A 16442-nucleotide genomic window follows, 5' to 3' on the forward strand; every position below is an offset into this window, starting at 1 on the left:
CAATAACATATTTAAAATAATCCATCTACCTTGAGGATCTGTTTGGACAATTTGCACATTTGGATCAAAATTATTGTTAATTAAAACCATCACCCCTTTTGAATTTCTTTGCCCATGGGAGAAATATATTTTGCCCCCCCAGTTCTTTTTCCACAAAACTTCATCTAAAACTGTTGAATGGGTTTCCTGTAAACAATAGATATTATAATCCTTCTCTTTTAGCCAGGTAAATACTGATCGTCTTTTCTTATTATCTGCTAAGCCATTACAATTGTAACTGGCTATACTTATTTCACCACTTACCATAATGAGACACACCTTTCATTCTTTTAATCAGAATATATTTTGTAAACGTACTATTAAAAAGTAACATAATGATTGAGTGTCTATATAGTTGTACCATGATATTTGCATTTCTACTAAGTAAACCTCCAATTGGTCCCTACTATTCCACCCGCTAAAAGGCCTCATCTCGAGATGGCTTGTCATCCCAATGCCCGGTAGACCACCCTCGACCCCCTGTATCCCATAGCCCTGAACTGACTGGGATCCATTCTTTGAAAAGAGCATACAGTGCCATTTACCATATGCATTTCCATTGCCCTCACCTCGATTTGTATTATATCTATCTGTGGATCATCCTCTATTGTCCCTAACATCTTTTACTTCTTCCTTCGCAACAGTTGTGGGATACACACATACACCAACACACACTCAGCCCTTACCCCCACACAACCATAAGCTGTTATCCTTATGCTCCGTTGTTCCGGAGTTCCAAATTAAGCAGCAGCAGCTGAAAAGATGAGCTCCTACAAATATTGAAATTTAAATGTTTTTTTTTTAGAGTAAAGTACATCGAAAAAAATCAAAAGAAAACTGCAAACTGAATAGGAGACCAAACAAGCAGCAAACAAAGAAGAAAGGCTTTTGAAAAAGTAACAATTTTTTCATAAAATTATACCGTTTTCTTAGCTAGCTAAGTTGTTTACCTGTTGCTAGGCAGTTGCTAGGGACATTCCTGGAAGAAGCTAGCTAGCTAACAAGGAGTGTCTAGTTGGCAGAAGAGAATAAGGGACAAAGAAGGGACAAAGTGGGACAAAATAAGGACAGAAGAAAAGGGAAAGGGGGGAAAGGGGACATTAAGGTGAAGCAGTCCTCTAAAGACACAAAAGACAATAATACAAGAAACAACACTTCTATTGCCTCTCCCTCTACGATACGCACTTCCGGGTTGGAGCGAGTAGTTGCATTCCGCTTTGCTCCACAGGTAGTATTACATTTCATTTCATTACAGTACAACAGTTTGATTTGTTTGATCTTAGCTGGCTACATAGCCGTCTTTGTATCCAAGATAATTGTGTAGTCTAGAGTAATTGTCGAGGTTACCTAGCCAGTTAGAGGTTACCTAGCCAGCTACACTTTCAAACAAAGTCAACAACGCAGCCACTGCTAGCTAGCCTATTTCACCAGCCAGCAGTACTATATCATTTTAGTCAATAATTTTTTTTTTTTTTTTTTTTTTTGCAACGTAAGCTTAACTTTCTGAACATTCGAGACGTGTAGTCCACTTGTCATTCCAATCTCCTTTGCATTAGCGTAGCCTCTTCTGTAGCCTGTCAACTATGTGTCTGTCTATCCCTGTTCTCTCCTCTCTGCACAGACCATACAAACGCTTCACACCGCGTGGCCGCTGCTACTCTAACCTGGTGGTCCCAGCGCGCACGACCCACGTGGAGTTCCAGGTCTCAGGCAGCCTCTGGAACTGCCGATCTGCGGCCAACAAGGCAGAGTTCATCTCAGCCTATGCTTCCCTCCAGTCCCTTGACTTCTTGGCACTGACGGAAACATGGATTACCACAGATAACACTGCTACTCCTACTGCTCTCTCCTCGTCTGCCCACGTGTTCTCGCACACCCCGAGAGCTTCTGGTCAGCGGGGTGGTGGCACTGGGATCCTCATCTCTCCCAAGTGGACATTCTCTCTTTCTCCCCTGACCCATCTGTCTATCGCCTCCTTTGAATTCCATGCTGTCACAGTTACCAGCCCTTTCAAGCTTAACATCCTTATCATTTATCGCCCTCCAGGTTCCCTTGGAGAGTTCATCAATGAGCTTGACGCCCTGATAAGTTCCTTTCCTGAGGATGGCTCACCTCTCACAGTTCTGGGTGACTTTAACCTCCCCACGTCTACCTTTGACTCATTCCTCTCTGCCTCCTTCTTTCCACTCCTCTCCTCTTTTGACCTCACCCTCTCACCTCCCCCCCTACTCACAAGGCAGGCAATACGCTTGACCTCATCTTTACTAGATGCTGTTCTTCCACTAATCTCATTGCAACTCCCCTCCAAGTCTCCGACCACTACCTTGTATCCTTTTCCCTCTCGCTCTCATCCAACACTTCCCACACTGCCCCTACTCGGATGGTATCGCGCCGTCCCAACCTTCGCTCTCTCTCCCCCGCTACTCTCTCCTCTTCCATCCTATCATCTCTTCCCTCTGCTCAAACCTTCTCCAACCTATCTCCTGATTCTGCCTCCTCAACCCTCCTCTCCTCCCTTTCTGCATCCTTTGACTCTCTATGTCCCCTATCCTCCAGGCCGGCTCGGTCCTCCCCTCCTGCTCCGTGGCTCGACGACTCATTGCGAGCTCACAGAATAGGGCTCCGGGCAGCCGAGCGGAAATGGAGGAAAACTCGCCTCCCTGCGGACCTGGCATCCTTTCACTCCCTCCTCTCTACATTCTCCTCTTCTGTCTCTGCTGCTAAAGCCAATTTCTACCACTCTAAATTCCAAGCATCTGCCTCTAACCCTAGGAAGCTCTTTGCCACCTTCTCCTCCCTCCTGAATCCTCCTCCCCCTCCTCCCCCCTCCTCCCTCTCTGCTGATGACTTCGTCAACCATTCTGAAAAGAAGGTCGACGACATCCGATCCTCGTTTGCTAAGTCAAACGACACCGCTGGTTCTGCTCACACTGCCCTACCCTGTGCTTTGACCTCTTTCCCCCCTCTCTCTCCAGATGAAATCTCGCGTCTTGTGACGACCGGCCGCCCAACAACCTGCCCGCTTGATCCTATCCCCTCCTCTCTTCTCCAGACCATTTCCGGAGACCTTCTCCCTTACCTCACCTCGCTCATCAACTCATCCTTGACCGCTGGCTACGTCCCTTCCGTCTTCAAGAGAGCGAGAGTTGCACCCCTTCTGAAAAAACCTACACTCGATCCCTCCGATGTCAACAACTACAGACCAGTATCCCTTCTTTCTTTTCTCTCCAAAACTCTTGAACGTGCCGTCCTTGGACAGCTCTCCTGCTATCTCTCTCAGAATGACCTTCTTGATCCAAATCAGTCAGGTTTCAAGACTAGTCATTCAACTGAGACTGCTCTTCTCTGTGTCACGGAGGCGCTCCGCACTGCTAAAGCTAACTCTCTCTCCTCTGCTCTCATCCTTCTAGACCTATCGGCTGCCTTTGATACTGTGAACCATCAGATCCTCCTCTCCACCCTCTCCGAGCTGGGCATCTCCGGCGCGGCCCACGCTTGGATTGCGTCCTACCTGACAGGTCGCTCCTACCAGGTGGCGTGGCGAGAATCTGTCTCCGCACCACGTGCTCTCACCACTGGTGTCCCCCAGGGCTCTGTTCTAGGCCCTCTCCTATTCTCGCTATACACCAAGTCACTTGGTTCTGTCATATCCTCACATGGTCTCTCCTATCATTGCTATGCAGACGACACACAATTAATCTTCTCCTTTCCCCCCTCTGATAACCAGGTGGTGAATCGCATCTCTGCATGTCTGGCAGACATATCAGTGTGGATGACGGATCACCACCTCAAGCTGAACCTCGGCAAGACGGAGCTGCTCTTCCTCCCGGGGAAGGACTGCCCGTTCCATGATCTCGCCATCACGGTTGACAACTCCATTGTGTCCTCCTCCCAGAGTGCTAAGAACCTTGGCGTGATCCTGGACAACACCCTGTCGTTCTCAACTAACATCAAGGCGGTGACCCGTTCCTGTAGGTTCATGCTCTACAACATTCGCAGAGTACGACCCTGCCTCACGCAGGAAGCGGCGCAGGTCCTAATCCAGGCACTTGTCATCTCCCGTCTGGATTACTGCAACTCGCTGTTGGCTGGGCTCCCTGCCTGTGCCATTAAACCCCTACAACTCATCCAGAACGCCGCAGCCCGTCTGGTGTTCAACTTTCCCAAGTTCTCTCACGTCACCCCGCTCCTCCGCTCTCTCCACTGGCTTCCAGTTGAAGCTCGCATCCGCTACAAGACCATGGTGCTTGCCTACGGAGCTATGAGGGGAACGGCACCTCCGTACCTTCAGGCTCTGATCAGGCCCTACACCCAAACAAGGGCACTGCGTTCATCCACCTCTGGCCTGCTCGCCTCCCTACCACTGAGGAAGTACAGTTCCCGCTCAGCCCAGTCAAAACTGTTCGCTGCTCTGGCACCCCAATGGTGGAACAAACTCCCTCACGATGCCAGGTCAGCGGAGTCAATCACCACCTTCCGGAGACACCTGAAACCCCACCTCTTTAAGGAATACCTAGGATAGGATAAAGTAATCCTTCTAACCCCCCCCCCCCCCTTAAAAGAGTTAGATGCACTATTGTAAAGTGGTTGTTCCACTGGATATCATAAGGTGAATGCACCAATTTGTATGTCGCTCTGGATAAGAGCGTCTGCTAAATGACTTAAATGTAAATGTAAATGTATAAGCTCACTTTCTCAACAATTGCACCATCCCAGAGCCCAACTCAAGATGGGTCATGATTTACAAATGCACGTGCAGTTGCAGCTGCATGAGAAGGCCTGCAAGACCGCACAAAAAATTAGCAAAAATTGAGAGATTTATTTACCATTGTCATATCCTAGATAATGGAGGTCAAATGTACACCTTATTCCTGAAACACCCACAATACGGCCACCCGTCATCACCATGTCCCCACGCATCTCCATGCAGTCCGACTTTGATTTTGTGCCGCCAGGGCCACAATAATATACCCCCTCTCTGAATGTCCGAGTGTGACCTCCTCCCCATGGGTTACTGCAGCTAGTGTTGCCAGCACTGCCACTGCCTGGGTGGGGGCACCCCACCGGAATCCCCACCGGCTAGGTACAAGGTCGTCAAGGTTCTCATTAGCAGCTTTGAGAATTTCCTTGTATATTATGCTCTCCCTTTATGGGGCTTTGGCTTTGCAGGACCAACCCTGCCAAGCAGGCTCAGAATCTTGAGGGGGCAGTGCTGCTCTTGGTCTCTGACCTCATTTTAGCTGCATACAGACCGCTTACAGCGGGCACATAAAACAGTTAGGGACTTCTCCTTAGTATCTGGGTCATTCAGGTGGGTGTCTAGGGTATAGTGCCATGGACCGTACCATTAAAATAGGATAATAAATAATTAGATGTAATTTATAAAAAAATAAATAAAAAATGTAGTTCTCCATGATGGGACAATAAATAAATAAGACGCATAATTCATTATAAAGGTATATCCATCATCTGAACAACATTGAAAGCCCTCATACCCGGCTCACAGCAATACATTGGCTCTGGGATATGCAACCATTTCATTACTCACTCACTCAACTTTCCAAACATAACAAATAAAATAAAAAATAAACACAAACCATACCATCCACACATACTGTGCCTTCTGTTTACTTAGTTTTTATCTTCACTATGTTGAATTAGTGCTTGTGTGTTCAATTAGTTATATGTGAAGATTTATAGAAAAGCTATATTTTTTATTGTATTGTTACAGTCAGTAACCGGGCTTGAATTGTGTTTATTTCCCTCGTCTATGAGAACTTTGTAATTTTTAAAATAACCATGGAGTAGTCTTTGTGTCTCTGAACAACTGGTTATCAATATATAGTTTATCAACGACGAGAGCTACTCGTTTCGCTTTTAATCTATTTTCTTTGAAAATTGGATACAGAACTTTGCGCCGTTCTGCAATTTCCTTCGGAAACTGATCATTCATGCCAATTTTGGTCCCAGCAAGTCTTTTACCCAGGCTTTTAACCATTATTTTATCTTTAAATGAAGCAAATTTGGCAACGATTGGGCGTTCGTACCTCTGCCCTCTCTGTCCGACGCGGTGAACTCGTTCAAGTTGGATTTTGTCAATAACTTCGCGTGGAATCTGAAGCGCTGTAAGGAGGAACTCTCTAACTATAGATTCAGGAACTTCTCCTTCTTTTTCTTGGATACCTGTAAGTACCAAATTCTCTCTCATGGATCTAGTTTGTATGTCTAGTAAGGTTTCCTTCAGAACGGTGTTCTCCTTTTTAATTCCATTAATTTCGGTTTCAATCTTATTGACTGTCCCTTTTAGCGCGTGTGTTTCCTTCTCCAATGCCGCAGCTTTTTCATCACTCATCTCTAGGCTTGCCTTCAACTCTTTTATATCTTTACTAACTAATTCAAGTATACCCAGTTTGTCATTTATTGATTTTAACAGATCGGTTTCGACCTTTACCATTGCCGGTGGTGAGAATATTAGATCATCAGTGTCGGTTGAAGAGTCACGTTTTCGTTTTTGAATCGGTTCCCCTGTCTTACTCTGGGCATGTTTGGGTGTTGCTTGTTTTCGGAATATTTGTCGATAAATGTCTCTAGTCTTAGGATTTGTTTTGTGTTATTATCCAGATTGAAGGTTATCACCCACCAGATTATTTAGTGCTAATATTTTTAGTCTAATTTAGCAGATATTTCGAATATTATGTTTTATCTTGAGGTGCTCTACATAACTTCGTTCAGTCCGCCATTACCTTTACGTTACCTTTACGTCCGCCGTAACTCCCTTATCTTACCTCATTTGCACTCACTGTATATCGACTTTTTGTTTTCTTTTTTTCTACGGTATTATTGACTGTATGTTTTGTTTATTCCATGTGTAACTCTATGTTGTTGTATGTGTCGATTACTATGCTTTATCTTTGCCAGGTCGCAGTTGCAAATGAGAACTTGTTCTCAACTAGCCTACCTGGTTAAATAAAGGTGAAATGAAGAAAAAAAAAATTGGGACCATCATTTGTTTTTCAACAGGACAATGACACCTCCAGGCTGTGTAAGGGCAATTTGACCAAGAAAGAGAGTGATGGAGTGCTGTATCAGATGACCTGGCCTCCACAATCACCCAACCTCAACCAAATTGAGATGGTTTGGGATGAGTCGGAGCGCAGAGTGAAGGAAAAGCAGCCAGATGAAATTGTAACGTGCACACTTTCAGTTTCTATCGCCTAGTCATCCATTTACATCATTCATTCAGTGAGGAGAGAAACACATTAGTGCCTGGCTGGTTACCATCGTCCTACAGCGCATTTGTCTTGACCCGTTAAGGTAGGAATAGGTTTGGAAAAAACAGTTAAACAGGCTTTAAATACTTTTCTGTTTGTGATTAAAATATTCGGACAACTGAGCAATAAAATACAAATATTTAGGAAAAGTCAGAGAAAGAGCAGGACGTTTGTTTGTTTTTTGGCAGATTTTTCCCCCTATGGCGGTTCTAGTGTTAAATACTTATTTTCTGTGTATTGGAATATTTTCAAATAATATGGCCCGAATCAACTACTTCTACTGCAAGTATTTGAAATACATTTTTTTTAAATAATTCCCTATAAATAGCCTATTTACAAATGCATTCCAATATTCAGCTACTTGTCTTTTCAACAAACCAAAAACCTTCTGAACACTTACTACGGAATGTACGTAAAAGTAATTGAGAAATAGTACTTCAATCCAGGTCTGTACAGTACTGACCATATGTTATCAGTATCTTACAGTAATGACCGTATTATGTTAGCAAAGATGTGTTGTTTAGTATTATGGGACTGACCGTATGTTGGCAGATTTGGTCTTGAGGTCGCTCCAGCGCTGGTTCATGTCGTCCAGCCGGTGCTGCAGAAACACTGCCTCCTCAGAGGTCCCCAGGGCCTTGACCATCTTGGGCCTGTTCCCGTCCACACTCTTATAGATATCATTATGGGCATCGATCTCTGCCTGGATATCCTACAGAGAAACAAAGAGAGGCTTGAGTTTGAACAAGTCTGTGCTATTCTTACAGTGTTACATAGAGTACGGAGCTTCAAAGCTGCACACGTATAATTGAATAGTAAAATCAAATCAACAAAATACTGTGCTTGTCACGTTCTATTAGCTTTAAAACGGTGGGACTGGAGAGGGGTGAAGGAGAGAGAGAATGATGGAGAGAAAGCCGTATGAGTGTGCTAGCTGGTCATGCGAGTGTGGAGGGACAGCTACAGAAGCAGAGGGCAGAGCAGTTTAACTTCTTGCAACTATAGGGGGTGCTGTTTCGCATTAGCATACTTTGCACTACACATTAAACGGCTTTACTCAATTCTTGCTCGTACAATATGCATATTATTATAATTATTGGATAGAAAACACTCTCTAGTTTCTATAGCCGTTGGAATTTTGTCTGTGGGTGACCCAGAACTCTTTCTACAGCGAAATCCATGACAGGTACTGCGAAGGTCTGAGAGCGAAGCTCTGGTCTGAGATCAGTTTAAAGATCTGTGTGTATCGTATGGAACGACATGAACTGCACCCGCCTTCCCCTGGATGTCAGTAACCAATGAGAAGTGGAATGGGCTTCCTAGGTAGCTCTCAGAGGTTATAAAAGGCCAAGGAGTGAGGTACGCCTTCCTTTCGACGCTGAGCATTACGCAGAGAGGGACCTCAGGATGCCATTTTCAAACGCTCAGTAACCAACGTTAGATGTATCCGTCTGTAATTTAATTTGATATAGGTGTTATAAACATCATAACGAAGCTATTTTAAACCGAGTTATATCAGATTATGCGAGTATATTGCTATTTTTCGGAATTTTCTCAGTATTGCGTCTTGAGGATTTGGACACGTTGGGGCAAAATAGCTATTGTTAGCTATTGTTAGCTGCTATATCAGAAGTTGAATGCAACGTTTTACAACCAAGCAACGATTCTTTTGGACAAAGGACCACCATGCCAATATTCTGATGGAAGCTCGTCGAAAAGTAAGAGCTATTTATGATGTTATTCCATTTTTATGTGGAAAAATGTAAACTCAATAATGGTGAATAGTGACGCCGTTATTGCGGCACTAGTCTGGCTGTAACGCACACTGTATGTCTAGTAACGTTAATTTAAAAAATCTAAATCTAACTATGCATTAATAACTAATGCATCTTTCATTTCATGTCCAACCTGAATTTTTTTAGTCAAGTTTATGAATAGTTTTCGATAAAAATAGTTGTATTTTAAAGATGGCGCCGGGCAGATTGCTTGAGTAGTTGGACAGTATTTCCATTGTGTAAGCACGATTTGTTGCCGCTAAATATGCACATTTTCGAACAAACTCTATGTATGTTGTAATATGATGTTACAGGAGTGTCATCGGAAGAATTCTGAGAAGGTTAGTGAAAAAATTAATATATTTTGGCGATGTTTACGTTATCGCTCTCTTTGGCTAGAATCAATGCTCTGGTAATGTTTGCACATCTGGTATGCTAATATAACGATTTATTGTGTTTTCGCTGTAAGACACTTAGAAAATCTGAAATATTGTCTGTATTCACAGGATCTGTGTCTTTCGATTAGTGTATGCTGTGTATTTTTACGAAATGTTTGATGATTAGTAATTAGGTAATACACGTTGCTCTATGTATTTATTCTAGTCATTTGTGACGGTGGGTGCAATTGTAAACTATGATATCTACCTGAAATATGCAAATTTTTCTAACAAAACCTATCCTATACCATAAATATGTTATCAGACTGTCATCTGATGAGGTTTTTTCTTGGTTAGTGGCTATCAATATCTTAGTTTAGCCAAATTGGTGATAGCTACTGGTGGAGAGAGAAAATGGTGGACAAAGAAAAGTGGTGTCTTTTGCTAACGTGGTTAGCTAATAGATTTACATATTTTGTCTTCCCTGTAAAACATTTTAAAAATCTGAAATGGTGGCTTTATTCACAGGATCTGTATCTTTCATTAGGTGTCTTGGACTTGTGATTTAATGATATTTAGATGCTACTATTTAATTGTGACGCTATGCTAGCGATGCTAATCAGTGTGGGGGGGGGGGGGGTGGGGGGTGCTCCCGGACCCGGGGTAGAGGCTCGTGAAAGGTTAAACATCTTTCAAATGTACTCTACCTACTCAGGACTCTTGGAAAATAAATGCGTTCCAAACTCCTCTGCCTCCCAATAGAGAACCAATTCATTCAAAACCCCCTCCACACCCTAACCAAGCATTCTGGGTTTCCATACTAATAATAATACTCTACTAATTAGCTGGTTGGTAAACTGAATCAGGTTATTTACAACTGGGGTTGGAGTGAAAACCTACAGGGGGGTAGCTCTCTGGGAACAGGGTTGGAGTGAAAACCTACAGGGGGGTAGCTCTCTGGGAACAGAGTTGGAGTGAAAACCTACAGGGGGGTAGCTCTCTGGGAACAGGGTTGGAGTGAAAACCTACAGGGGGGTAGCTCTCTAGGAACAGGGTTGGAGTGAAAACCTACAGGGGGGTAGCTCTCTGGGAACAGGGTTGGAGTGAAAACCTACAGGGGTGTAGATCTCTAGGAACAGGGTTGGAGTGAAAACCTACAGGAGGGTAGCTCTCTAGCTCTCTAGTTAGAGAGCCTTGTCCTAGGGTCTAGGTTGAAAATAACACAGGTTAAGACAATGTAATAATTCCATGCAGAACCGTTGGAAAATAAACAAATTCATTGGAAGAGCGGCAGACTATTCTCAACTAGCCTAATGTAAGGAGGAAGTCAGTTATTTTCACAAGGGATAGAGGTGAATGGCCCTACTATGAATCACTCGCCATCACAGTAAATGATCTCCCCACCACAAATCAAATGACTAAAGGTCATAACGAGAAATAACTCAGAGAGTGTGTGAGAGAGAGAGAGAGAGCGAGAGAGAAATAAAGAGAGAGACGTTGTGCCAGTCAGTTGGATGTGTTCCAGCTCATTCCCAAAGTGATTTTCCTCTAACAATTTCCTTCCATGGGAAGTTGCTGCCGAGGTGATGCTTGGAATACACACACACACGCACACACACACACACACTAGTGCAATGAAATAGCCTTCTCATTGAGTGGTGGCAAAGGTGACACGTGCACATGCATACTCAAACATGTTTGTGGCATCAAAAAGTCTAGTCATTGAGTGCTGCCACCATGAATGGCTACTTTGAGAGAGGGATGAAATATGAAGAGAGAGAAAAGCATGTTTCCTCAAGTACTCCTTTAGTACTCATGTGGGATAATCACACACCTTCCAGCTTTTTTCTTACATGGACACTGTAGATGAGGGTCACACATGTCTGCAATTTCAGCAGTGAGGAGAGACACACACACACACACACAGCCATTCCTCTAGACATTCCATGGCTGAACCGCTACTTGAAAAACGATACAATACCTCCACTGTGTTTAGGATTAGATGAACCATGTCCAATTGATAGCTGTGGCACACACACACCGTCTACCAAAGCCATGTCTTTTCTTGCTCTTCAGACACAGAGCAACAGCAGGAGCATAAGGATAGTGGATAATGGATTTGTCCCCGTCACACACCCATTAATGAATGGGAGATTGGCTGGCTGTGAGCAGCCCAGACAGCAGACACTTTCCCCAGGAGGCCTAATGTTACACATATTTTGGTTTGCAGAGGAACAAGACATTAGAGTTGTACCTATCAGAGGAATGGCTGACTGACTAACACACACGTGAACACAAGTGCACACACACACAAAATAAACTAAAAGAACTGTTGGACATCAACTAGCAGCTTTGGTAAACAAATACTGGACAGAAGTGGCAAAACCTCTAGGAAGATCAAAAAATAAAGCAACACAGCTTTATAAAGCACCACCAGACATCTGAGACCAGAGCACTTGAAGGAATCTCAGTCTCCCCATGCGTTCTGCTGCAGACTAGCTGTACCCCTCCACGCTCTGGGCACTCTAATAATGTTGCTACCGTGACAAAAGCTTTAATGAGTTCTGTAATAACTCCTCATTCTTCATAAACCTCAGACTCACTCAGATTGCCCCACTTTATATTACACAGACAGAGAGGGGAGGGAGAGAGAGAGGGAGACAGTAGATTTCAGTAGTGTATAGATAGAAGAGAAATGACGTTCTCTGGTTGACAGTAACAGGTGAGCTGACCTAAACGTGTTTGAATACAGAGACTACAGTGAATTAGTACGAGGCTGGGCTTTCATCTGTGGCATCAAAAAGAAACAACCTTTCCGATCCGTTTGTCCCAATAGGAGCTCAAATAGGTGTCAAACATCTCAAATCTACCTCTTCAAATTTCCCGAGGCGCTCTTGCAAGCTGAAGTTCAGGCCAATCATCTTCGGCTCCAGGATGAGTCTCCTCCCCCTCCCCCTCCCCTCCCCCTCACTTCTACGTCGTATCTGATGCCTCAGAGGGCACAAGGCACAGAAGGGTCGCGGGGGTTAGGGTAGTCCTCCAGTGGTTACGGTCAAACCCGGCTTTCAAAACAGGGTCAAGGTCAGTACTTGAAACGCAGTCAAATCCATTCCAAATAGGGTCAAAAACAGTTCTCAAAATACAAATACAACTAAATCCAGCGCTCAAAACACAAATTCGAGCTATCCAACCCGGCGACATAGACACTTCACATACCCTTCGTCGCCGTTGTGTTTGTGTCGGTGTGTGTGTTCGCCCTGCTCGGCTACATGGTAGAAGCATCCTCCTCGATGGAACGCAGGCTAAGAAGGGAGCCGTAGCTAGCCTGCTGTCATGCCTCAAGCCTGGGGTTAGATGTCCTGAGAGCTGGGCTGAGGCTGGGTAGGAGGTAGGAGGTGACAGGCTGTCTGAGGTGGTCTGTAGGCTGGGGAAGAATTCCTTGAGCTGGGGTGGAATTCCAGGGGTCAGGGTAGAGGTCTGGAGACTGGAGGGAACTGTCCAAGTGCTGTCAAGAGAGGTTTGTAGACTGAGGTGGAAAGACTGAGGGGCTGAAGAAATGTTCAAGCTTTTCCTCTTATTCCTTCCCTTTTTCTCTCCCTTGCTCCACTGCTTCTCCGGTCACTAAGGAAGCGGTTTACACTCCAACCCGGGGTAGAGACGAGTGTTTGTTCTCAATTCCTCAGATTTAAAAAACACTATCCATGCACACACACACACACCCGCACACTCAGGTGAAAGGAGGCAACACAAAGAGGCACATGGTCTGCCGACCTCTCATTCCTCTCTTACTAAGGTAATGCTAACACACTGCAGAGGAAACACAAACACACATCAGACACACTCTCACAGAGAGAGACAGAGGCATGCAGTCTTAGCCCTACTACTAGCCCCCTGCCCCAGCCTGGACTCCCTTTCACACCCTTCTATTCACAGCCAAGGCAGGGCCCGTTAGTGAAAGAATGTCTCCTTTTCCTCTGGAGCCCCGGGCCATGTGTCCAAGAGTTGAAGCCCCTGATCAGAATCACGATCCTGGAGAGAGAGAGTCTGGCAAGCTGGTCTCTATGTCATGGAGCTCTGCAGAGAAGTTCCTGTCCACTGCAGATCTCCTTTGCAGAGTGGTAATGGTAGCAGTTGTCCTTCCTCTTCTCTCTTCCTCTTTCACACTGCGTTGAGGAACCTTTGAGTAGAGTACCAACTATTTTTCTTCCTCTGCGTTTAATTTTTTTTTTTTGAACCTCCGAGCTGGTATCCCTCTCTTCCTCTCCGGGTCTCTTTCTCTCCCTCACTCCGGCCAGTGGCTCAGCTCTTTCCAGCAGCCGTTTATTATTTTAATCAGCATCCTCCCTTTCTACACCTCCTCCTGTTCCCTCTCCCTCTTTTCAGGTCCTGCTCCGTTCGCTGAACTAACTCAGCACCCACCCACTCCCCGAGGCCTCTACTGGCACAGAAAGAGAGAGGAGGTAGCAGAGGTAACAAGTGGACAGAAAGTTAGGAAGATAAATGCCCAAACCAAGGGAGAGAGCGGGAAGAGGAAGTGGAAAATAGAGAGTGTTGTGAAAAACAGAGAAGGAAGGGAGAGAAAGAAAAGAGGTGGCAGAGGGCCAAGTAATGCATCACTTTACGAGCAGACCTTCCTACCTGTCAGAGTCAGGGATGGTGAAAACATGTGGCTCTCACGTGAATGGAGAGAAGGAAAAAGAGAAAAGAATGGGCTGGGGGTTAGTCGGCCCTTGAGGAGGTTTGGGGGTTTTATCTTTGAAACTACAACCATACAGATACGTTAAGTCTATTTGCCTCTGTGTGAGTCGTCCTACGTGCAAAGGCAGAGTCAACAGCAGGACAGACATATTGTGTGCATCTCACAAACAGATTGGCTACCAATGGGAGAAAGAAATAAGAACGATACAATGCAGAATATTCATAAGAAAACTATGAAGTGTGCTTTACCTAATCAAAATATTGACATGCATTTTTCCCCTGTAACGGCACTTCTGATGAGGCACTATGTATGCAGAAATGAATATGTGCTGTGTGTGTTTTTGAGAAGCAAGTCCAAGTTGATTAACCAACGGGAAATGAGAGACTCCAACATGCGAGTGAGACAAATTCAACAACAGCCGTTGTTTCCCTGGAGTTTGATGCACACCATGTCTGGAAGTGACACGAAAATAAAAACACTCACACACAGAATTAACACAGACACAGGCAAACAAGGACACACACATCCACACACGGTCACACAGAGGAATATGAGGTAAAAGTTACTTAACGTTACTACAGCTAAGAGGGATTAGGACTATTACAGAGGTAAGATGTAGAGCTATTAACCCTCAGACTGGGAGAGAAAAAGAGAAATTAAGAACGAAAGAGAGAGGAAAAACTGAAATAGCTGATAGAGAAACAAAAACACAGAGAAAGAGCGAGAGAAAGACATAGAAAATAGAAAGAAAGACAGAAAAAAAAAAGAGCGAGAAGAGAGACAAAAAGAGAGGCGAGATGGAAAAGGAGAGACAAAGAGTGATAGTGAAAAGAGAGAAAATGAAACGGAAGGGGGAGGCCATACTGTGTGGTTTACAGGACTGAGGCACATCTGCCTGTAATTCCCTGGCTGGATCATAGAGGAACGTCAACGGGAATCTGATCCGCACCCACTAAAACCCAGCGGAGGAGAGGAAAAAGAGCGAGAGAAGAAGCGACACTGTGGATAGACATAAAAAGATGTAACGTAGAGAGCTTAGGGAGAGGACACGTAAAGGACTTATCTAAACACTTGCTCTGACGGAGGGGATAAAGGACAGGGGAGCACAGAATAGACACAAAAGCATAAACACGTGTTCGCGTGCACACACACGCATACACACCTGGCCTCTGTAAAGTAGCTTTTGCCCTCTGATGGGATCGAACCGAAATCAATATCAATGAGGTGCAATGACCTAGGTGGTATCTATCAACAGCAGAGAGGGAGAGAGAGGAAGAGAGAAATGCACTGCTGTCTTATGTGAAGGAATGTGAAGGAGGAGAGAACGGGAGGGAGCTGAGTTTGTCTCACCCTGTGAGTCTAACATGCTGACCAGACCGGGCGCATGTTGATTTTGTCCACCCTCACCAGACGCGACCAGGACACCCAGGTTGAACTATCAAAACGAACTCTGAACCAACCATATTAATTTGGGGACAGGTCGAAAAGCATGAAACATTCATGGACATTTAGCTAGCTAGCTTGCTGTTTCTAGCTAATTGGTCCTGGGACATAAACATTGGGTTGTTATTTTACCTGAAATGCACAAGGTCCTCTACTCCGACAATAATCCACAGATAAAAGGGTAAACCGAGTTTGTTTCTAGTAATCTCTCCTCCTTCAGGATTCTTCTTCTTCTCTGGACTTTATTTGGCGGTTGGCAACCAACACTAAGGTGCGATACCAACTGGACTGGAGTTTGGTCCTCAGTTCATCTTTCAATCACCCACGTGGGTATATGCTCCTAAAAAACTATGAGGAGATGGGAGAGGCGGGACTTGCAGCGCGACAAGCGTCACAAATAGAATCAAGTTCTATTTTAGCGCCTGGCTACGCAGTTGTTCGTTGGCGCGCGCGAGCAGAGTGGGTGATTGAACAACATGTATGTGTACATTTATTTTTGCAATGCTCGCGCACGCGACGTGAGCAGTGTGGTCAGCATGTAAGTAGACAAGGAGCCAGAGTAGAGCTATGAGCTAAAACAGCCCAGTATCAGCTACTGCAGGGACAACAAACACTAGCTATCCTGTGTGGACTGGAAAATACTGCTTTAACAGAAACCACACAAACACCTTTCAGCGATTGATGTGGCCACTAAGTATTTGTCCAAGTTACGTGTTTTACTTCCTTACGGATGTACGTTGAAAAATGGCCAGAAGCTTAAAACAAATGCATGTAGCTTCACTTAACAAGGTATTTAGAGGACACACGAAAGGACATACAGACCCCCTCCCAGATGTAA

At 44.7% G+C, this 16442-nt stretch overlaps 1 protein-coding gene across 3 annotated transcripts in view; it reads right to left on the minus strand.

Annotated features, from left to right (window-relative positions):
• LOC129817161 (utrophin-like) overlaps window positions 1–16442 on the minus strand; it is a 189775-nt gene that overhangs the window by 113864 nt on the left and 59469 nt on the right. For all 3 annotated transcript variants that reach the window (XR_008753666.1, XR_008753665.1, XM_055872132.1), the window contains exon 2: window positions 7850–8022. Coding sequence is in view for 1 of the 3 variants with exons in the window: in XM_055872132.1 (XP_055728107.1) it covers window positions 7850–8022 (173 nt within the window). In the remaining 2 variants the exon portion in view is untranslated. The remainder of the gene's footprint in view (window positions 1–7849; window positions 8023–16442) is intronic.

This window comes from Salvelinus fontinalis, chromosome 20, assembly GCF_029448725.1.
Source record: "Salvelinus fontinalis isolate EN_2023a chromosome 20, ASM2944872v1, whole genome shotgun sequence".
Taxonomy (NCBI): Eukaryota; Metazoa; Chordata; class Actinopteri; order Salmoniformes; family Salmonidae; genus Salvelinus; species Salvelinus fontinalis.